This window comes from Pituophis catenifer, unplaced genomic scaffold, assembly GCF_029215685.1.
Source record: "Pituophis catenifer annectens isolate HBS135680 unplaced genomic scaffold, rPitCat1.0.hap2 SCAF_5, whole genome shotgun sequence".
Taxonomy (NCBI): domain Eukaryota; kingdom Metazoa; phylum Chordata; class Lepidosauria; order Squamata; family Colubridae; genus Pituophis; species Pituophis catenifer.
The window spans coordinates 63497763-63520635 of NW_027256885.1; the positions used below are offsets into that span (position 1 = coordinate 63497763).

Below are 22873 nucleotides of genomic sequence, written 5' to 3' on the forward strand. Positions count from 1 at the left end.
CTGTGAACTCTTAGCTGGGTGGGGAAAACCTGGAAGCTTTCAGATTCGGGTTTCCCCAGATGTGCCAACATGACATCTCTAATAAATTGGAACTTTGAGGAACCTCAGGCCTCAGAGCTTTATTTTGTTGGGGGTGTTCCTTGGAACCTTGACACACTGATTTACTCACACGATTATGATTCTGGAGAAATCAAAGGAAATGCATAAAATAGTTTCATGTAGACTTATTGAATGTTCAAAATATAACATAGTCCGTGTTTGTGAGTTCTAAAGCTGGGCTATGTATGAGGCTCTATAAGAGCTCTTTTTGTATGTTTTACCGTGATCTTAGGCCACAACTGTGGAGGTTGATGGTGTAAAGTTAATCCAGCCTGCTGCAAATTAAATTTAATTCAAAGGCTAACTTTAGTTTTTAGAAAAGATTTCCATAGAATAATGTGATAGCAGGAGAGGAAACATTTACAATAGTAATTTATGCAAATGCTGAAAAACCAGATGGAAAGATATCCATTCTTTTCCAATATATGAAATAAAAAAGCCAGGAGACAGTGGGATTGACTTAGGACCCGGTTACTTACGAGACCACCTTCTGCCTCCGATAACCTCCCACCGGCCAACACGCTCCCACAGAGAGGGCCTCCTCAGGGTGCCGTCTGTCAGGCAATGTCGGCTGGCGACCCCCTGGGGAAGAGCCTTCTCTGTGGGGGCACCCGCCCTCTGGAATGAGCTACCCCCAGGGATACGACTGATCCCGGACCTCCGTACCTTCCGCCAGGCCCTGAAGACTTTTTTATTTCAGGAAGCCGGGCTGGGTTAAAAATCTTTTAATTGGGGAATTTTATGGGCAAGGGGTTTCAAATTGGAGAAGCCAAAGATAATTTAATTTCGTTTTAATCTATTTTAATATTTGTATTGTGTGTTTTTAATTTTGGCTGTTCACCGCCCTGAGTCCTTCGGGAGAGGGGGCGGTATAAAAATTTAATAAATAAATAAATAAATAATAAATAAATAAATATTGGATGCAGGACATTTTAGAAATAGTAGTGCCTTGCTTATTTGTTCAGTTGACAAATTCTTTCAATAGCATTGTTTTCTAGAATTTGGGACTAATTAGATCACTCCAATTGTGCTGCAAACTTGTTTCATTAATTATTCTAATTAAAGGCATCTCTTGCTGATGCTACCCTTTGCTGAATGTCTGCATTTAATTGAACAGCAAAACATGGAATTTGTACAAACAGAGGAAGAAAGCTAATATGAAATAGATTGTATGTCATGCATTAATGGATAGGAGATAGAAGTAAAATGAACGTTGGGCTTACCTTGAACGTTCCATCTAGGTGCACTGCTGGAGTGTCCAAGCCTGGGCTCTTGTCAGTCAGATATGATGTCACTGGGTTGGAATTTCTTTGGCCACGCCCTCCATCTTCTGGCCGAGCCTTCAGTTTTTTCAACGAAACCGGAACCATGGAAGACGCCATCTGATCAAAACCGACCACTCCTGGACCCCGGACCAGCACAAGCCAGGGTGGGATTTGGACACTCCAGCAGTGCACCTAGATGGAACGTTCAAGGTAAGCCCAACGTTCAATCTCCTGTGCACTGCTTGGAGTGTCCAAGCCTGGGATATACCCAAGCTAAGTCGAAGAAGGGAGGGAAGCAGATCGGTCCAGGGTCCCCTTGGCCGGTAGGACTCTCTGTAAGACACGCCTCCCAAACGCTGCTTCGGCTGATGCGAACTGGTCCAACTTGTAGTGCCTCACGAACGGCGAGGGAGAGGTCCAAGTAGCGGCTCTGCAGATCTCCAAGATGGAGGCTTGAGTAGCCCAAGCAGCTGAAGTGGCCGCACTACGAGTAGAGTGTGCCGTAATGCGACGCGGCACTGGACGAGCTTGATGTTCATAGGCCAATGCGATGCAAGCCTTGAGCCAGCGACCAACTGTAGATGGTGAAACCTTCTTCCCCATTGACCTGGGCTGAAACGAAACAAACAGGGCCTCCGTCCGTCGAAACGAAGCCGTCCTTTTGACATAGCATCGCAAGGCTCTCCGCACATCAAGCGCTTCTCAGTCTGATTCCTAGGATTAGGGCAAAAATCTGGTAAAATAGGTTCCTGTGCCGTATGGAACCAAGAATTAACTTTCGGAACAAACGTAGGGTCCAGTGTTAAAATGACCCGGTCCGGATGAAAAATGCACAAATCCTGGCGGACCGAAAGCGCCGCCAACTCGGAAACTCTGCGTGCAGAAGTAATAGCCACTAAAAAGGCAACTTTAAATGTGCATAACCGAAGAGTGGAAGATCTTAAAGGTTCAAAAGGAGGCCAGGTGAGCGCCTGCAAAACTAGAGGAAGGTGCCAACTTGGGTAACGTTGGACCACGGGCGGCAACAAGTTGGCAGCACCTTTCAAGAAACTGCGAACCTTGGGATGGTGTGAAAGGGGAATAGGACCCTCACCTGGTAAAACAGTTGCCAAGGCAGCAACCTGACGACGCAGCGTATTAGTGGACAGCTTCTTCTTCAAGCCGTGCTGCAAAAAGGCGAGAACCTGCGGGACCGTCGCAGCTGTTGGTATGAAGGAATTCGTTGCGCACCAGCGACAAAACACCACCCAGGTGGCCTGGTAGATGCGAAGCGTTGACTGCTTCCGAGAAGCTAAAATAGTGGAAATTACCTCGGAGGGGTAGAGTTCCCTCTGGAGAGCTTCCCGCTCAATCGCCAGGCGGTTAACTGGAGCCATTGAGGGTCTGGATGTTGAAGAGTGCCCTGACTGAGGGAGACCCGGTGCGGTGGCAACCTCCAGGGGCGCTCCGTTGAAAGGGACATGAGGTCTGCGAACCATGGACGTCTCGGCCAGTACGGCGCCACTAGTAACACCTCCGCCTGTTCCACCAGAATCTTCCCAATCACCTTCTGGAGCAGGGGAATCGGGGGAAATGCGTACAGCAATCCGGTTGGCCACAGGCAGCGAAGGGCATTGACCCCTTCGGCCGCTGGAGTCCAAAATCTGGTGAAAAACCTCGGAAGATGAGCATTCTGAGGGGTAGCAAACAAGTCCAGGATCGGGTCCCCGAAACGAACAGTGATGAGATGAAACAGGTCCGGGTGAAGACGCCATTCGGCCTGGTCTATCGTAGTCCAGCTCAACCAATCCGCCGTGGAGTTGGACGTCCCGGCGATGTGTTCTGCTTTCAAGGACCGAAGATGTCGTTCCGCCCAGAGACACAACCGCCTCGCCTCGCACATGAGGACCTTCGAACGGGTGCCGCCCTGACGGTTGACATGCGCCTTGGCCGTGACATTGTCTGTGAGAAGTAGAACATGTTGATCCGACAGCTCGGCCCGAAAGTGTCGAAGCGCCAGGTGCGCTGCCCTCAGCTCCAGCCAGTTGATGTCATTCTGGAGATCTTCCTGAGACCAACGCCCTTGCGTCACGGAGGCTCCCAGATGCGCTCCCCAACCGAAGAGACTGGCGTCCGATGTCAAAACCAGTCTGGGAGGGTCCCGAAACAGACATCCTTTCTCCAAGGCTACCGACAGCCACCAGTCCAAGGAGCGAAGCACCTGTGGAGGAACCCTGACCTTGCCTAGAGAATTGCTGCTCCCTGATTTCTGACTGGGAAGTAGGAACCATTGTAAGGCTCTGGTATGAAACCGAGCCCAGGGAACTATGGCAAGGCAAGATATCATCTTTCCCAATAGTTGAGACAGGAGAAGAAGGGGCACAGTGCCAGACGCCTGAATCTGCCCTATCAACTGTCTGATGCTGTCCTTGCGTTCCTGCGACAGAAACACCTGAGATAACTGGGTGTCTATTACCGCCCCCAAATGCACCAGTCTGGTGGATGGAGTCAGATGGCTTTTCTCCCAGTTTACTGAGAAGCCATGATCCTGCAGGGTCTGGATGGTAAGATGAAGGTTTTGCTGTGCCTGACTGGGAGACGATGACTGGATCAGCACATCGTCCAGGTAACACTGCAGGCGGACTGGATGGGCCCGCAAACGAGCTGCCACCACGTCTAGTAATTTGGTGAAGGTGCGGGGTGCTGATGATAGGCCGAAGGGAAGGGCCCGGTATTGCCAATGACGGCCCGCAAAGGCAAACCTGAGAAACCTCCTGTGGGATAACCTTATGGGCACATGAAGGTAAGCCTCCTTGAGGTCTATTGATGTTAAGAGATCCCCATGTCTGAGGCCTCCCAGGATCGAATGCAGAGAATGCATCTTGAGCCTCTTGTATTGAATGTGAACGTTGAGGTCTTTCAGGTTCAAAATAGCCCTTTGGCCCCCCGAACTCTTTGGCACCAGAAAGAGTATGGAGTAGAATCCGAAACCCCTTTGACCAATCGGTACCCAGGGGGCGAGCCTTCTCTGTGGGGGCACCCGCCCTGTGGAATGAGCTGCCTCCTGGAATACGATTGATCCCGGACCTCCGGACCTTCCGTAAAGCCCTGAAGACGTTTTTATTTCATCAAGCCGGCCTAGCCTAAATGGTTTTTTAATTGGGATTTTAAATTTTTTGGATTTGGGGTTTTAAATTTGGGTAGCCAATGATTTAATTCTTTTAATTATCTTAACTTTTGCATTTGTATGTTTTTTAATTTTGGCTGTTCACCGCCCTGAGTCCCTTCTGGGAGAAGGGCGGTATACAAATTAAATTAATAAATAAAATAAATAAATCTGTCATGAGGTCTATCTCCTCCCTGGAAATATGGTCGCTGAGATTGGGAGGCGGAGAACCCCGCCTCCGCACTCCGAAAGGACTGCCTACGATAGTAAGGAGCCTGTCTCCTATCATATCTCCTATTCAGCTGGGGCAACACCTTCCTCTTGTCCTTCCCTTCTACTAGGATGGGATCTAACACATCACCAAACAGCTGTTGTCCTTTAAAAGGTGCAGCTGCCAGCCGGCCCTTAGACCTAACATCTGCTTGCCATTGGCGTAGCCATAACAAGCGTCTAGACGCCACATTGGAAGCTAAAGCCCTGGATGCGAATTTTGCCGCAGTAATGGAGGCATCAGCTGTGTATTCAGTAGCGGCAATCAACTTACTAAGGTCCTGTTGCAGGCAGGTATCCTCAGGGGAAACCCTGGTCTGAAGCTGTTTGAACCAGAGGAGTGAAGTTCTGGCCATGAAGGAAGCCGCAGTAGCAGATCTAATCGCCCAAGCCGCGGCCTGATGAGTTTTGCGCGCGGCCAAATCTGCCTTCCTATCCTCAGATTTCAATCCTTCTGCGTTATCAGAGGGAAGAATAGAGGCCGAAGCCAAATTAGTCAAGGGGGAATCCACAGTAGGAATCTGGAGAAGATCCTCAAGTTCCTTCTCTACAGAAAACAACTTCTTATCCATGCCACTAGGAGGAGAAACAGAAATAGGGTGTTCCCATTGCCTCTTAATTGTATCCACAAAGAACTGTGGAGATGGGATAACCTCCTGAGTAGTGACCTGTTCTGAAAACAGGCTGGCACACAAATCCTGAGAATCCCTGGGGGCAGAAGTAGATTTATCCACCTGGCCCATATTAGCAGTCATTTTAGCCTTCATTAATGTTCTGAAAAGATGAGGTTTGAATAAACCAGAATAAGTAGGCTTATCCTGAGAAAGGCTTTCATCCCCAGACATCTCAAATTCACCTAATTCCTCCTCACCTACCAGGGAATCTTCACTGTGAATAGATTGAGTATCCTGATAGGATTCCTCCCTGTAATCCCTATGTCTAGCTGGATGAGTCATAGGGTCTGCCCTGGAAGGCCTTGGGTGAGCAGGAGCTGGAAAACCCCTCTGGGCTAATGCCTCATCAATGCCCTGAGTAATGGTTTGCACAATGGCAAAATGTAAGTCTGAGGACAAAACCTGCTTTGTAGACTCCTGTGGGCGGAGCCCTGCTGCCGTGGGCGTAAAAGTAGCTGAAGGAGCAGGGCCCTGAGCATCTGGGGCCTGGGAAGGCACAGGAGTGGGCTGAATAGTAGGCAAGACATGACCTTCCTGAAAAGGAACAGCATGAAACTCCTGTTGTTCCTGAACAATAGTGGGAGACCAGTTAGGTTGCTCCTCTTGAGGCCCTTGATTTATAATAACAGTGGGAAAAATATGGGGAGCCCCACCTTGATCCCCTGACACCACAGGGGATTTAGAAACAACCTGCAGTTGGGCTTTTGCAAAATGTTTTTCTAAAGCTTTTTGTCTTCTCAAGGCATCTTTATCAGCAGCTGCAGATGATTTAGATTGTTTAGCCTGGGTGTGAGCAGAAGGCTTACTGGATCTCAATCTTCTCGAGCCTTTAGGCTGAGGTTGAGGAGCATAAGTTTCCTCAGAATCACTACTATTGGCCATAATGGACACAATATAACAATCAAAATAAGGCAAATGAAAAGGATTACTCATTGCGCAACTCAGGGCTTATAATGAATTGCTAAACCGGCAACACGGTTTTTTTACAATAATCAGGCAGCAGCGGCAGCAGCAGCAAGAAAGAGCAGCCCAAGTAAATACTGGAACACGTTTACTTGCATGAGCAGAAGCAGATCCGGCTCTCCAAAGCTGCAATCCTCGCAGTTTTCGCCCAGCTGCCTTCCACAATAGTTTGCTGTGCCTTTAAGCCCAAACAAAATGGCCGCCACCAGCGAAATGGTGACTGTTGGCCATGCGGTCAGCACGCTCTCTCTCCTGCAGCAATCCGCGGCGAAATCTGAAGCCTCGGACTCCCCCATGCTTTAAAAGGCTTCCCCAAGCCTTTCCTGTGATCCTGGCTGCACTTAGAGAAAACGGCCGGCTGGGAGCGATCAATTAGCCTCCTCTGCAGAGCGCTCAGGTGCTGACTCACACTCACTCACTCACTCACCCAAGCCGAATTCAAAAGGCTCGCTTTTTTTTTTTTTTTTGAAGAATTAAAGAAATTGGCCAAATTAACTAAGAAAAATACCTTTAAATTTAAATAAATTTAAGAGCTAACTCTAACAAGACTTTCCTCTGACTGAGTTGGAAAAACTGAAGGCTCGGCCAGAAGATGGAGGGCATGGCCAAAGAAATTCCAACCCAGTGACATCATATCTGACTGACAAGAGCCCAGGCTTGGACACTCCAAGCAGTGCACAGGAGATAGTGGAATGGATGGCTTGTAGAAACAAACTCAGCGCTCCTGCCCTCCCCAAAAATAAATAATTTTGTGGACCTTAAAGGTGAAGAAGTTGAATTGTTTGGAACCTTAATCATGATAAACATGAATATGCATTTAAATATGAGTTATCGACCCCAAGAGTATTGTGAAAAATTTGCAATCTTCTAAACTGTTAGAATAAAAATGCTATATATGAGGTAGTGGTTATGTGAGGCTTAGATTTCATCTGACTGAGTTTCTTGAGCTTCTTTGACTTCTAACTTCATATTTTTTTTGTATTTTATCTACTCTAAATGCTTTGTGGATAAATGCATAAATCCCCACTTCAGTTTAGGGCATGTCTCCTTAGGTGTATAAAATAATAGCTTCATGTTCTAAGTATTCTACAATCTGGAAGATTATTGGTGAGAATTTCATTCCTTGTAAATTTTGCAAGACTTGTACATTGAACTGTAACGACTCTACTGCTTTCATAATCTGGCACTGATCATCTAACCTCATACAAGTCTAGAATTTACTTAGAGATGTCTATTTTGCTTCTTGGTCCTGAGTAGTAGCCATACATTCTATAAGAGACAATGACACTGATTTTGCCCACTTCTCTCCCCACCTTTTCTCTGCTCCAGTTCCGTTCTGTGGATGAAACTACACAGGCCATGGCTTTTGATGGGATCATTTTCCAGGGACAGTCACTGAAGATCAGACGCCCCCATGATTATCAACCACTTCCTGGCATGTCTGAAAACCCATCAGTTTATGTGCCAGGTGGGTTTATCAGACTTCTGGTGAATAAAAAAGTGAAGATTATATAATATACGAGGGGAAAATTTAGCAATGTTGTATGCAGCGTATGGATAATTTCATATATTTTCCTGCCATGTCGACCTGCTTCCTCCTTATAGGTGTCGTTTCCACAGTGGTCCCAGATTCTGCTCATAAACTGTTCATTGGGGGTCTGCCAAACTATCTTAATGATGATCAGGTCAGTCTGGGAATATGACACAATTCAGGATAACGTGGGCAAGTGTTTCATTCTCCAGTCTCCTTAATTTTTAACCAGCTGGGACATGTTTCGTACTCAGTGTAATTCTTTGTTAATGCCAGTTTAAGCCAGTTAATAGCCAGTTTGATCTAGCATTTTATGGGAAATCCTTCTGAAGTATTTACTAATTTTAATAACCTTCTTACAAAAGCCAGATAAGTCTTTAAAGACTAGTTTAATTCTTCACAATACCATGCTACTATGAAGATTTGGCTAATATTTGGTATGATGACAATTGTTGACATTGTTTCTTCCTTCTCCATCAGGTCAAGGAGTTGCTGACTTCCTTTGGGCCCCTGAAGGCTTTCAACCTGGTGAAGGACAGTGCCACTGGCCTGTCGAAAGGTTATGCCTTCTGTGAATATGTGGACATCAATGTCACAGACCAGGTAGGGCCAGCCTCCCTTGTTCATCCTCCTTTCATTTTTGCTCTGCAGTGGCCCGCCGATCTTCCCATGGGATGAGGGGGGTTCTTTGTCCTTTGAGCAGGTGGGGTGTTTTTTTCTCTCCTCCTCCCCTCTAGGGGGTGCCAGCTTTTCTCTCCTTTACAGCACAGCTGCTGACTTAGCGGCAGACACCATCGAGTTAGTGTTCTGATCACTTCTACTTTTTGTTCCCCCCAAAAAAACAACAACTCTCCCCGAATGTTAGTCGGAGAAGGCTTCGGCCTTTTTGCGAAGACCCTGGCCGCCGTGCCCGACCGAGAGCCGGTAAGAAGCCCTCCCCTCACCAGTCAGGGAAGAGCCGGGTCCGTAGTGCATTTCACCCATTTCCCTACCGCCAGTAAATTCTCTGTTCTGCACCCCTAATAACTATGTTTCCTTTCTCCCGCTGTGCTTTGTGTTACAGCGGGGGGGACGGGACTGGCCCATAACCAGCAGTCATGCTTGCTAACTCCAGTGGGAGTTGTAAAATGCAAGTATTGACATTTATAGTTTAACAATAACACAAAGGAAAAGCACCCCAGATTCCCCTTGCCCCGTTGGAGAGGGGGGACCTGTGGTGGAGAGGAAACACCCCACAATTCCCAATAAGGTTTAGAACGTGTTGGTGGTAACTGCATGCAGAGCATAAGCTCTTGTTTTCGGGTTGATCTCCATCAGGGTTATGCATGTATTTCTTTGTAATTGAGTGCCATTGTTAGTATGTATGGATATATGTTTTTTTTAATATATTCTCCCCCGCACCTGCTTCCTGTCCCATACAGTTTTTCTTCCCCAATGCTACTTGGGAAGTGTATGTTTTCCCATGCTCTTCCTTCCCCTTCTTTGGTCTCTCTGCATCAAGGAGAAAGATATGAGTTTTTAGCAAAAGTTAAACTTTTGGATGAGATCCAAAATCAAATTATAAATCTGAGAGGAATGGATATTTACCTCTCTAACTTCCTAGGCCACCAACCTCCAAAATGGTTACATAGATTAAGAAGACAATATTACAAAAAGAGTAACAGTAGCCCCAAGAAAGCATACAAAAGACATTTTCTGTGTTATTCCCAGGCCAAAGGGGCCTGTCGAACACCCTAACCTGGGAAAAGAGCCAAGGTTTTAGAGTTCACTTGAGTCAGGTGAAAGCTGTATGAATTTTGGGGGAATCCTGTTCTAAAGGGTAGGTTCAGTAACTGAAAGTTCATTTCCTGCAAGATAACATTGCTTGATCAGTGGAACCCAAAGCAAGCCAAATCTGATTATAGAGAACAAGTAGACGCTATAAGAGTTGGATGGCCCCTCGGATACAACCTATGCCATGTGGGGCTTTATGGTAATAACTAGCATCTTGAATTACACTATGGAGTTTATTGATAATCAGTCCAGCTCATAAAGCAAAGGGATTTGTTACAGGGGCATAATGTCTGCCCGTTGTGGTTTATGACATTGCAAAGTGGACCAATTGTAGCTTCTGATTAATCATTAAGAGCAGCCTTGTATAGTGCAAATTGTTGCCCACGCCCATAATTCTATGCACCCCCCCCACACATGCGTGAGTCGTTCCCCCCCCCCCCCACTCCTGGCACGTGATGGCCCGGTAGGCCCGTTTTTCTCTCACCTGGCTCCAGAGCCTCTCTAGGAGTCTGGGGAGGCCGAAAACGGCCTTCCCCACCCCCCCTGGAGGTCCTCCGGAGGCCGAAAACGGCCCGTTTGCCAACTTCTGGTCCCATATTATTGATTACATGGAGAACATTTTCTAATGTAATTTCAGTTACATTTACATTAAATCAAATGCTACCAATAATCCCAATTTGACTCTTGCTTCAAGAAATCCTCTGAAGGAGCAAGTATCTCAAAAACTCCATTAAATAAAGTTTATTTTTAGCGAAACTTATTTTTTACCAATGATAGAGAAATACTTGATTCTTAAGGGGACTTTAGACTTTTTTATATACTCCACAGATTCTTAAATATATAGTTCAAAAGTTATAACTTTCATTTTGCCCATATAGTTTTAAGAAGTGTTTATTGAGTTGTCTCCTTGGATGGGATTTTATCTTCTACATCTAATTGAAAACTGCCGCATCAAGGCATTCCTTTCTGCTGTTTATATAGCTTGTAATTTATATATGCTTTACAAATGAGATGCTGACAGTAGATGTTATGTGCTCTAAGAAGACCTAAAATTTTAAACTGCAGATAGTTAAAATGTTGAGACAATTCTGCTTTCTATACTTAGCTTTTTTTGGGGGGGGGTACACGATTCTGGCCAAGTGCCATTAAGGGAAAGAAGAGTAGGATTATGTCATCTGAATAAATGAAAATTACTTTCTGACTAGACAAGTGTATATTGTATATTGTATGTACATACCAAACATTGATATAATAACCATTTTCAAAACTGTCCTTTTTTTCCTCTTGATTCTTTGTCTTATACTCTTACTTTCTCTAAAAACAAGTTTCTAGAAAATTGTCTCTGAGAAAATTAGATGCTGGAAATTTGTGCCCACATGTATATTTTGAAGTTATATGGTCATGAATACAAGTTCTAGATCATAACTTGAATTATTTTGGCCAACTTGTAGTTTGATATGTATTTTGCTCCATCCCTGGCTGAACCAGCCCTTCATCTATTGGATTCTTCTGCGTGGAAAAGGATTAGTAAATTTGTTTGCCAGCTTTTTACTTAATTGATAACTGTGAAATGTGCATTGTTTCATAAACCTCAGTTTCTATATTGTAGCTGGGAAATTATTTGGCCTCATAATCTTGCTTCTGAAATTGGTCTGTGTGGAAAACGAATTCTCAATATTGTAAAACTTGATATTAAATTCTTTATTGAGGCTGGACTGGTAAGATGTAAACTCCCAAAGCATGACAACCTCAAATCAGTGGAGTTCTCATTCTGAGAATTATGTGGTCTCATCTGCATCCTTTAGAATTTTCTGTCTTTGTTGGCAACATTTGGCTGAGGCTGAAATCTCACATTTGCTCTTCTCCTTCATGCAGACAGTCTTGTTGACTCATCTTAATCCCTTCCAACAAGATCTATTTTTTAAAAACATGCTGATTTTGAGGCCCGGCAGGTAAATAACCTAAATGTGGTATTAAATCCAAGAGCAGTGCAGTTCAGGTAGGAATCTGGCGGGGAGGGGGCATAAAAGAAACTACTTTTTGTGTATGAATGTGTGGATGTTTTAGAGCCTGGGGCAGAGGGGTGTGTGGTTGGTGGCCTCAGAGGCTTAAGTTTTGAAGTGTCTGGATTCACTTTTGTTTTGCCCTCGCAGGCCATCGCTGGGTTGAACGGCATGCAGTTGGGTGACAAGAAGCTTTTGGTACAGAGAGCCAGTGTGGGAGCCAAGAATGCTACTCTGGTGAGGAAGGAAAGGGATTGGGATTGGGATGAGGGAGAAATGGTACAAAAAAACAACCTTTCCAGGATGTATTTGCAGGTTCTGTTTCTGAAAGTTAGAAGATTGGTCTTATCAATACTATCAAAAGCCAGTGGTTGCATGCATAGGGGAACTACTTGTGTCTTGCCTTGCTTAACGAGAGAGAAGCAATTTCAGGCCGAACAAGGTTCCCAAGCCGTTTAGGTTATCCTGGAAATAAGTGTGCATGAAGTAGGGAAAATTCTTCAAATTTGGAACAGCTGTGACTATTTCATGTCACCCTTGGCTTGGCAATATCAAAACTCCTTTAGTGTGGCTCTGGGTTTGAGACGAAACAGAATCCAAATGAGATAGACAAGGCTGGTGTGTGTTGCCTTCTTTCTCTCCTCTACCCAGAAGCCCCCAGTGCAGCTGTCCTGCTGGCTTGACTGTCCCCATTGTCTTTCCAGTACTTTCACTCCCTCCCTTCAGCTGCTGCCACCAATTTCTGATTGAGTATTCCAGGAAACTTCATGATATTCGCCCTAGAGCTGTATGACAGCATCCAGGAATGGGTAGTAGCTCTATCTTCTGCATGTAGACTGAGCACGTGATCTTATTTGCATCTCTGGTCACTCCCTCCTTGTCTGGTGATTCCCAGTTCGGCTCAGTCTTCACGCAGAAGAGACGTATTGGAGAGAGCTGCACCTTTGGGCCTGGATTCTCCAAATCGTGAGCACAACTGAATTTAATTTGCTTCTGTGGATCGCTACAGCGATTGAGCAGCTCTTTGGTCTGCCGAACAGCTGTTTTTTATTGCCGGCTTCAACAAGCCGAGGTCCCAGCCAGCTGCAGTTAGCGGTAAGAGCCAGTAGGCATTATTTGGCTCCTTGGTGAGTGGAGGCCTGGGCATTCCCGCCAGGAAGGCGAAAGGGGGACTCAGTCACTGTCCAGCGGTGTCGGGGGCATACTGGTCAGTGGCAGTAGCACGGAGAGCGCAAATTGGGCCGTGGCAGCTGTTAACCATTGCGGGTCTGCCTGCCTTTATTCAGGGTGGAAGATGGCGTCTCGTGCGCGCTCCACCAGCCAGCAGCCCACTGCGGGCAGAAAGAGAGCTGCTCCTGGGGCATTTCCGGCTCTAAGCCTGAGCCCATCTGCACAGAGAGCTGCAGCAAAAGGTGCTACAACTAGAAGCCAGGCAACTACTTCTAGGACTGGCAGGGGCTCTAAGATGGCAGAGAAAGATGCAGAACGACGCCTAAAGTCTTTGGAGAAGGAGCTGGGTAAGAAAAGGCCCAAAAAAGCCTGGATCAAGAAGGTTCTCTTCTGGGAGGGGCTGAGGCTTCCCGCCTTCAGGAAGAAAGGCCATTGGCTCCTGCTAATGATCCAGGGCCTCAGCAAACTGCTTCTTGCAGGCAATGGTCACCAGATGGCGCTGGTGAGGCGTGCTATCCAAATTTAGGAGAGGTTTTAGATAGGGCTGAAACATTTTCTCTTGCAAGCCCTGTTTTGCCTGCAGCAGGATCAGAGGAGCTTATTCAACCTCCAAGAGCCAGGCCAGAAGCCTCGTTCACACCCACTGCAGTGGGGCTCCGCCCAGTGGACGAAGCTATTTCAGAGTTTCCTGAACAGTTGCAACAGATAATTCCCCAAGCTATTATGCAGGGAATTGCTGCATGCTTGCAGCAGAGGAATCTCCCTACTCAAGGGGTTTCTTCTTACCATCATCAACAGGATCCACCTACTATTCTTCAGCAGGAATGGCTGGATCCTCATGAGATTACTTCTCTAGCTTCTATGAGGAGTGGGGAATCCTCGGCTGAGGAGGAGGAATTCCAGACCCTTTCAGGAGATGAAGGGGTATTTCCGGATCCATCACCCTTGGCAGGCCTTTTTAAGCCAGAGTTATTTAAGTCATTGCTGCGTAAGGCCAAGGCTATTACTAACTTGGATCCTGACCAGGTGTCTGCACCTGCCCAGAGCCTGGAGGATTCTGGTCATTTGCTCTTTTCTGAACCTACGGTGGAAACTGAGGTGATTCCTTCACCCAAATTACACTGCTCAAAAAAATAAAGGGAACACAAAAATAAGACATCCTAGATCTGAATGAATGAAATATTCGTAGTAAATACTTTGTTCATTACATAGTTGAATGTGCTGACAACAAAATCACACAACAATTATCAATGGAAATCAAATTTATCAACCCATGGAGGTCTGGATTTGGAGTTACACTCAAAATTAAAGTGGAAAAAAACACTACAGGCTGATCCAACTTTGATGTAATGTCCTTAAAACAAGTCAAAATGAGGCTCAGTAGTGTGTGTGGCCTCCACGTGCCTGTATGACCTCCCTACAATGCCTGGGCATGCTCCTGATGAGGTGGCGGATGGTCTCCTGAGGGATCTCCTCCCACACTTGGACTAAAGCATCCCCCAACTCCTGGACAGTCTGTGGTGTAACGTGGCGTTGGTGGATGGAGCGAGACATGATGTCCCAGATGTGCTCAATTGGATACAGGTCTAGGGAACGGGCGGGCCAGTCCATAGCATCAATGCCTTCGTCTTGCAGGAACTGCTGACACACTCCAGCCACATGAGGTCTAGCATTGTCATGCATTAGGAGGAACCCAGGGCCAACCGCACCAGCATATGGTCTCACAAGGGGTCTGAGGATCTCATCTCGGTACCTAATGGCAGTCAGGCTACCTCTGGCGAGCACATGGAGGGCTGTGCGGCCCCCCCAAAGAAATGCCACCCCACACCATTACTGACCCACTGCCAAATCGGTCATGCTGGAGGATGTTGCAGGCAGCAGAACGTTCTCCACGGCGTCTCCAGACCCTGTCACGTCTGTCACGTGCTCAGTGTGAACCTGCTTTCATCTGTGAAGAGTACAGAGCGCCAGTGGCGAAGTTGCCAATCTTGGTGTTCTCTGGCAAATGCCAAACGTCCTGCATGGTGTTGGGCTGTAAGCACAACCCCCACCTGTGGACGTCGGGCCCTCATACCACCCTCATGGAGTCTGTTTCTGACCGTTTGAGCAGCCACATGCACATTTGTGGCCCGCTGGAGGTCATTTTGCAGGGCTCTGGCAGTGCTCCTCCTGTCCCTCCTTGCACAACGGCGGAGGTAGCAGTCCTGATGCTGGGTTGTTGCCCTCCTACAGCTTCCTCCATGTCTCCTGATGTACTGGCCTGTGTCCTGGTAGCGCCTCCATGCTCTGGACACTACGCTGACAGACACAGCAAACCTTCTTGCCACAGCTCTCATTGATGTGCCATCCTGGATGAGCTGCACTACCTGAGCCACTTGTGTGGGTTGTAGACTCCGTCTCATGATACCACTAGAGTGACAGCACCGCCAGCATTCAAAAGTGACCAAACCATCAGCCAGAAAGCATAGGAACTGAGAAGTGGTCTGTGATCACCACCTGCAGAACCACTCCTTTATTGGGGATGTCTTGCTAACTGCCTATGCTTTCCACCTGTTGTCTATTCCATTTGCACAACAGCATGTGAAATTGTCAATCAGTGTTGCTACCTAAGTGAACAGTTTGATTTCACAGAAGTGTGATTGACTTGGAGTTACATTGTGTTGTTTAAGTGTTCCCTTTATTTTTTTGAGCAGTGTATTTTTGGATGTGGTTCAAAGGCAGTGGACCAATCCTGGAGCGGGCATGCCCCCATCTAGAGCTGAAAGGCGGCTTTACAATGTAGCTGCAGATTTTTCAGCAGCTTTGAAGGTTCCCACTGTGGACAAACCAGTGGCTGCCATGACTTCAGTAGCACTCTTGCCTACAGAGGCAATGGATTGTCTGAAGGCGGAGGACAAAAAGGCTGAGGGATCCTTAAGGAAGGCCACCAGGCAGTAGCCTGGTCTATTAAAGCTGCCACATCAGCTTCATTCTTTAATAGGGCTTCCTTGCTCTGGCTTCGCCAGTTACAGGACATGATTCCCCCAGAGGATGTGAGAATTCATCAGGATATAAATAGGTTGGTGGCGGCAGCTGAGTTTTCAGCAGATGCTACCTTGAATGCAGCAAAGTTCGCATCCAGGTCACTGGCCTCTCCTTAACAGCCCGTCGTTTGCTATGGCTTAAACATTGGCAGGCTGACAATAAAAACAAGTGGAAGTTGGCTTCTGCCCCCTTCACAGGCAATAATTTGTTCGGAGAGGCCCTGGACTCCATTTTGGTGGAGACCAAGGGCAGGGGCAAAGACCATGCCTTCCCTTTTCCGGAGGGGGGACAGGAGGTTCTCGCCATATTCTAGGCGGCAGTCCTTTCGTGCTCCAGAGTCAGGAACCGAGTTCCAACATTTCCAGAGACCTTATTCTGGCAGACAGGAAAGGCAGACAGAGAGGTCTGAGTTCCGGGGGCGCCAGCAGTTTCAGGGCAAGCGGCCCTTTTGTGGAGCAGAAAGTTGCCCATATCGTCGTTCAAAATGACTGCAGGGCCGTCACGCATTTGGGTGGTCGGCTCAGCCTCCATTACCATCAGTGGGAGGCCACCACTTCAGAGAGATGGGTACTCAGCATGGTTTGCTGGGGTTTGGCTCTGGAATTTCTCTGCAACCCCCCAAGGTTTTTTATCAGCTGCCCTGTCTCCAGGAATGCAGCCAAACAAAGCCTGATGAACTCAGCGATTCAACACCTGCTGGAGATCCAGGCAATTCAGCCTGTTCCGCAGGAGGAATGGGGACAGGATTTCTACTCGATCCTCTTCTTGGTCCAAAAGAACTCGGGGTGGGGTGGGGTGCAGAGCTATTTTGGATCTCAAACGTCTCAACACGTGTCTGGAGTACAAACAATTCAAAATGCAGTCCCTCCAATCAATTCTGGGAGGTATACAACAGGGTGACTTCCTTACCTCAATAGACCTCACAGAGGCATATCTCTATATACCCATCAGACCTGCTCACAGACAGTTCCTCCATTTCTGATATTCTCAGCACCACAAGCCTTTACAAAGGTATTGGTGGCCTTAGCAGCCCACCTTCGATCCGTGCCAATCAGGGTCCAGTGTTACCTGGACAACATTCTGGTTCAGTCCTCATCAGCGGTTCAGGCAGAGACAGACCTTTGGATCACAATCCAGGTTCTGCAAAAACATGGCTTTTCGATAAACAACAAGAAGAGTCATTTTCATCCGACCACCAGATTGCTCCATTTGGGAGCCATTATAGATATATAACTATGCGTGGTCTCTCTATCCCCAGAGAGATGGGACAACTTGCAACAGTTAGCAAGCCGCATCACGGCCATGGACACAGTACCACTTGTACTCCTGTCGCAGCTCCTGGGGAAGATGATGATGTGCATCGCCATCGTTCCGTGGGCACGACTACATGCCAGGGCGCTGCAGTGGTTTCTCTTGCCTTACCAACGATCCAGCAGGAGCAATACCTAGGACAGGGTAAGAGTTTCTCTACAGGTACTGCAGTCACTTCGGTGGTGGAGGTCACAGGCCCTTTCCAAAGGGTGCCTCTTCAAAGAACCAGACCATCTGACCATCATGACGGACACCAGCCTTTATGGCTGGGGGGCGCACTGCCAGTCACAGAGGGCACAGGGTCGGTGGACAAGGGCGGATCTGGCGCACAGGATCAATTTGCTGGAGCTCAGGGTGGTTTACCTGGTGCTCAAGAGCTTCAAGGAGGCCATAGTGGGACAGCACATGTTGGTCTTAACAGACAACGTGACAGCCAAGGCCCACATCAATCACCAAGGGGGGACACATTCCAGGTCCCTTATAGCATTGGCAGATTGTCTGAGGCGCTGGGCAGAGTCATCTTCAGTCCATAAGGGCAGAGCACATATCCGGGACCCTGAATGTGCAAGCAGATTGCCTCAGCAGGGTGACACTGGACCACTCAGAGTGGCGTCTGCATCCCTCCCTGTTCCAGGAGCTGACGGTCCGTTACGGGAAACTGGTTATGGATCTGTTTGCTACTCTGGAAAACACACACCTGCCAAGGTTTTTCAGCAGATTCAGATCATGGGGGGTGGAAGGAACAGATGCCCTGAGATGCCAGTGGCCTCGGGGTCTTTTATACGCCTTTCCCCCTCCTGCCTTGATCCCGGCAGTCATCAGGAAGGTTCTGGTGAAGGCGGAGGTGATCTTGTTAGCCCCCTATTGGCCCAGGAGTCCGTGGTTTGCAGACCTGCTCCACCTGTCCGTGAGCCCTCCCTGGAGAATACCTCAGGAGAGATTACACCTCAGCCAAGGGGACCTGGTTCATCCGGAGCCTCAGTGGCTTCAGCTGACCGCCTGGTGGTTGAGTGACGGTTCCTGAGGAGGGAGAATTTCTCACCCGGAGTCATTCAAACCATCCAGGGTTCTAGACAACAGTCCACGGATAGGATATATAATTCAACCTGGAGGGCATTTTGTGCCTGGTGCTCTAGAGCTGGGGCGGATCCCTCGGGGGTTTCAATGGCACGGGTCCTGGAGTTCCTCCAGGAGGGACTTGACAAAGGATTAGCACCCAACACCATCTGAAGACAGGTAGCTGCACTGTCTTCAGTCCTTTCATGCGGGAGTTTGGAGTCACTTGCCAAACATCCCACGGTGCGCAGGTTCCTCAGGGGCACTTCCAATTTACGTCCGCCTGTGGTTCACAGATATCCCACTTGGGATCTGACTAAGGTTTTGCAGGCACTTACAGAGAGTCCCTTTGAGCCCTTAAGGTCAGTCAATCTACAGTTCCTTTCCCTTAAAGTGGCCTTTTTAGTCGCAATTACATCAGCCTGAAGGATTTTGGAGCTGGTGGCTCTCTCTGTAAGACAGGACCTTTGTATATTCCACCCGGACAGGGTAGTCTTATGTTTGGACCCTTCCTTCATTCCTAAAGTCAATTCATGGTTCCATAGGGCTCAGGAGTTGGTATTACCCAACTTCTGCCCTGACCCAAGACATGCCCTTGAGCAGAGATGGCATACGTTGGATATGAGAAGGGCCCTTTGTATCTACATCAAACGCACGTCTTCTTTCCAGAAGACGGAGTCTTTATTCATTTCAACCATCTACACTGGGACACAGGGTCACTCCTTCGATGGTGGGTCGTTGGATTAGAGCTTGCATTGCATACGAGGTTCAACAACTGCCAACCCCTAGACATATAACCGCATTCTACCAGGAGCGCGGCAATGACTGTGGCGTGGGCAACACAGGCCTCTATTGAGGAGGTGTGTCGGGCAGCTACCTGGTCCTCCCCATCTCCATTTATTTGGCACTATAAGTTAGACTCTTTTGCCTCGGCGGAGGCAGTGTTTGTGAGGCGTGTCCTCCAGAGAGTTCATAGTGTCGGGGGGGGGGGACTTGGGACCAGACTGCTCCCACCCGTAGGGGACAGGCAGGCTTTGGTATGTCCCATTCCTGGATGCTCTCGTACAGCTCTAGGGAGAATGGGCGTTGGTCCTACCTGAATGCCATTTCTAGTAGAGCTGGAAGAGAGCATCCAGCCCCACCCTTATTAATGTCTGGTCCGCAGTCCGGGAGGGGCTTCTGTTTTACAGGTCACAAGTCTTTCATTGCTTGCCTTCGCCGAACTAGGAATCACCAGACGAGGGAGTGACCAGAGATGCAAATAAGATCACGTGCTCAGTCTACATGCAGCAGATAGAGCTACTACCCATTCCTGGATGCACTCTTCCAGCTCTACTAGAAATGGAGTTCAAGTAGGACCAACACCCATTCTAAAAGACTTGTTCAGATGGTGAAGGCCCTTTTTAGTTTTCATAAAGGTCTCTTTACTGCATAGACTTTATTTTCTGTACATGGGAGCTGTAATAATAAAATGTTTGCATCACATTTATTTCTGAATCCAATTCTTATTTTTATATTAAACCTATCTAGCCAGATATGCACATGGACCCAGGATAATTTGAAACCTAAAATGAAATAGTAATACCTGCAGAAATAGTGTCTTTATAAAGACATAGGCGCTGGCATGATCAGCTGATGCATTGAAGCCATATATTAGAAGAATAGGGCATCATGCTGATTTCTGGTGATTAAAAAAAAAACAGTTTCCAAAGTAACCAGTACCAGTACCCAAAGAATAATAGTATATCCGAAAGTTATTACATTTTTGAGAATCAGAAATTATTATTTCTGCTTTGCTTATTTCTGCCAGTCATAAGAAACATAAACTGGCTATTTCGTTGACAGAGAAGTAACACTTTCGAGAGTTTCAGATTTTGGGACTTGATTTTAAAATAGTATTAATAGGAGCTGTTTGGTATATTTGAGATTGAAGAAACAGATACTTTGAATTCTTCCAGAAAATAAAATCAAAGCTTGTAAAGAAAAAAATACCTAATTTTGGTGTGTGTTTGGAAATGATAGTTTAAATGGTTGTGTCACTGAATTCCTTTGTCTGTGGCTTTCTCTCTCCTCTCTTGCTGACCCTCCAGAGTACAATAAACCAGACCCCAGTGACCCTACAGGTACCGGGTCTAATGAGTTCACAAGTACAGATGGGCGGTCATCCAACTGAGGTGCTGTGCCTCATGAATATGGTGTTACCTGAGGAGCTCCTGGATGATGAGGAATATGAAGAGATTGTTGAGGATGTCCGTGATGAGTGTAGCAAGTATGGTGTTGTCAAATCCATTGAAATCCCCCGGCCTGTTGATGGAGTTGAGGTGCCTGGCTGTGGAAAGGTACTTAATGGTTGTAGGGGTGGCGGGATGGGGATGGTGTTTTAGAAGGAAATGAAGAAGCTATTGCTCGATTAATATAGAATGCTTCTGTTCTTATTTGGCTCCATGAGCTCTAAGGTATACATGGGACATAGAAGGGCTCAATCAGATGGCTCTGCTCTAAAACACAAACCTAACTAGGGAATGAAGAGGTTGAATCATAAGAATCCAAATCAGGATTTCATTAAAAGTGTGGCTTAGTGTCCAAGAATGGCTTTATGTTTTTTGCCTTTGCAGAAATTTCTGGTATCCCATCTCTATAAAGTAAATTGAAAAAGCAGTGGGGTTTTTGTTAAGTAAGCCATTTGGTTGCAGACTGGGTATCAAAAATTGTTTTTATTTTGAAAAAAAAACCTGGACTGATTTTTTGAGGAAAAACAAGATGTTTCACTTTCTATCCTGGAAGCTTCATCAGTTGTATTTGATCTTCACAAACATTTGCACACTGGGTATTCCCTGGTGAACTTACATGCATGTACTAAGCACATTGGAACCTGCTTAGTTGTTAAGGATTGGCTAGGTGCTGTCTGTTTTAAATCAGCCAGTGTAAAACTGGGTAGCTTTAAGAATAGTAAGTGGTGATCAGTTCTTAAAGGTAGCTATCTACAAATTTAGTATGGTAAGTAAATTAGACTAGATGCATGGAAGAAACATTTCATGAGAATCAAATTACAATAGAAGTACAATTGCTTTAGTTTATTTTCCTTTTTTAAAAAAGTCAAGTTTTTAAAATTTATATATAAGTATTTTGAATACAGTGTATTGTCCGGGCATACCATTTTACAAAAGAAAAAAAAGAAAAAGTAACATATATACTGATAGTAATAGTGATAATACAACAGAATAATTCTAACCATATTTATAATTATATTAGCTTATTTATAATCCTATTGATTATATTAGCATACTTATAGACAACATTCATATTTTACTTGAACATAACAATGCTCTTTCTTCATCTAATTTCTACCTCTTATCTCTAACCATTGATAGAACCTATTCCATATTAAATAATACTCCTTAAATAATCTCCTTTATCTTTTATTTTCAATGTCAATCTATCCATCTCTGCACAATCCAATATTTTCCGAATTATATTTTCATCTGATGGGGTGTTCTCGTTTTTCCAATATTGTGCAAATACAATTCTCGCTGCTGTCAATACATGTAGCATTAAATATATAATCCCTTTATCATAGTTTTCTGGTATTATACCTAACAAAAATATTTCTGGTTTTAACTCTGTATGCTGCTTAATCATCTTTTCCAACCGTGTATGTATTTTCGTCCAATAGTTTCTTGCTTTCATACATGTCCACCGCATATGATAATAAGTACCTGGAGTCTAATTGCATTTCCAACATTTGGCAGACATGTTGTTAAACATTTTTGCTAGTCTTGCCGGAGGCAAATGCCACCTATAAAACATTTTATAAAGATTTTCCTTATATGCAGTAGCCATTGTCAGTTTATAATTCCTATCCCAAAGTTTTTGCCATTTATCTAATTCTATAGTATATCCAAAGTTTTTTGCCCATACTATCATTGTTTCTTTTACTTGTTCATCTTCCATTTTAAAGCTGAATAGATAATTATATATTTTTCTTACCAGTTTTTCATCTGTCCCTAATAACATCAAGTTTTGTTGGTTCTTTATAAAAACCCCATGTTTTTGCATCTTTCTTGTATCTCGATTGTATTTGCAAGTGTGGCCACCAAGCTAAATCCACCCCTTGGTTTTGTAATTCCTGTCTGGTTTTAAGTTCCCCATTCTCATTTAAAATGTCTTTATAGAATACAATTTTTTCCAAGTTAACATTTGGATGTATCAATGCTTCCATTGTAGAAAGCCAGAATGGTATTTTTCTATAGTTTTGTGATTTAATTTTTTCCCATACTAAAAGTAAAGCATTCCTCACATAGTGTCTTTGAAAGTATCTGTGTGACGTACTCCTTCCATACCATAGAAAAGCATGCCACCCTAATTTGAAGATCATGTCCCTCCAATAATAGTAATCTTCTATGCCTCAAATTTATCCATTCTTTTACCCATGTAAGTACAGTTGCCTGGTAATATAGCTCCCAATCCGGTAGCCCAAAACCCCCATTGTCTTTGGACTCCTGTAACATTTTCAATTTTATTCTAGCTTTTTTCCCTTGCCAAATATATTTCAAAATTGTTTTATTTAATTCTTCAAAATATTTTGCTCT

General features: G+C 45.8%; 1 protein-coding gene across 2 annotated transcripts in view; it reads left to right on the forward strand.

Moving 5' to 3' along the window:
- The window catches only part of U2AF2 (U2 small nuclear RNA auxiliary factor 2), a 118601-nt gene that overhangs the window by 46076 nt on the left and 49652 nt on the right, over nucleotides 1–22873 (forward strand). For both annotated transcript variants that reach the window (XM_070944476.1, XM_070944474.1), the window contains exons 7-11: nucleotides 7746–7884; nucleotides 8022–8101; nucleotides 8428–8550; nucleotides 11874–11960; nucleotides 20375–20623. In XM_070944476.1, coding sequence (XP_070800577.1) covers nucleotides 7746–7884; nucleotides 8022–8101; nucleotides 8428–8550; nucleotides 11874–11960; nucleotides 20375–20623 — 678 coding nt within the window. The remainder of the gene's footprint in view (nucleotides 1–7745; nucleotides 7885–8021; nucleotides 8102–8427; nucleotides 8551–11873; nucleotides 11961–20374; nucleotides 20624–22873) is intronic.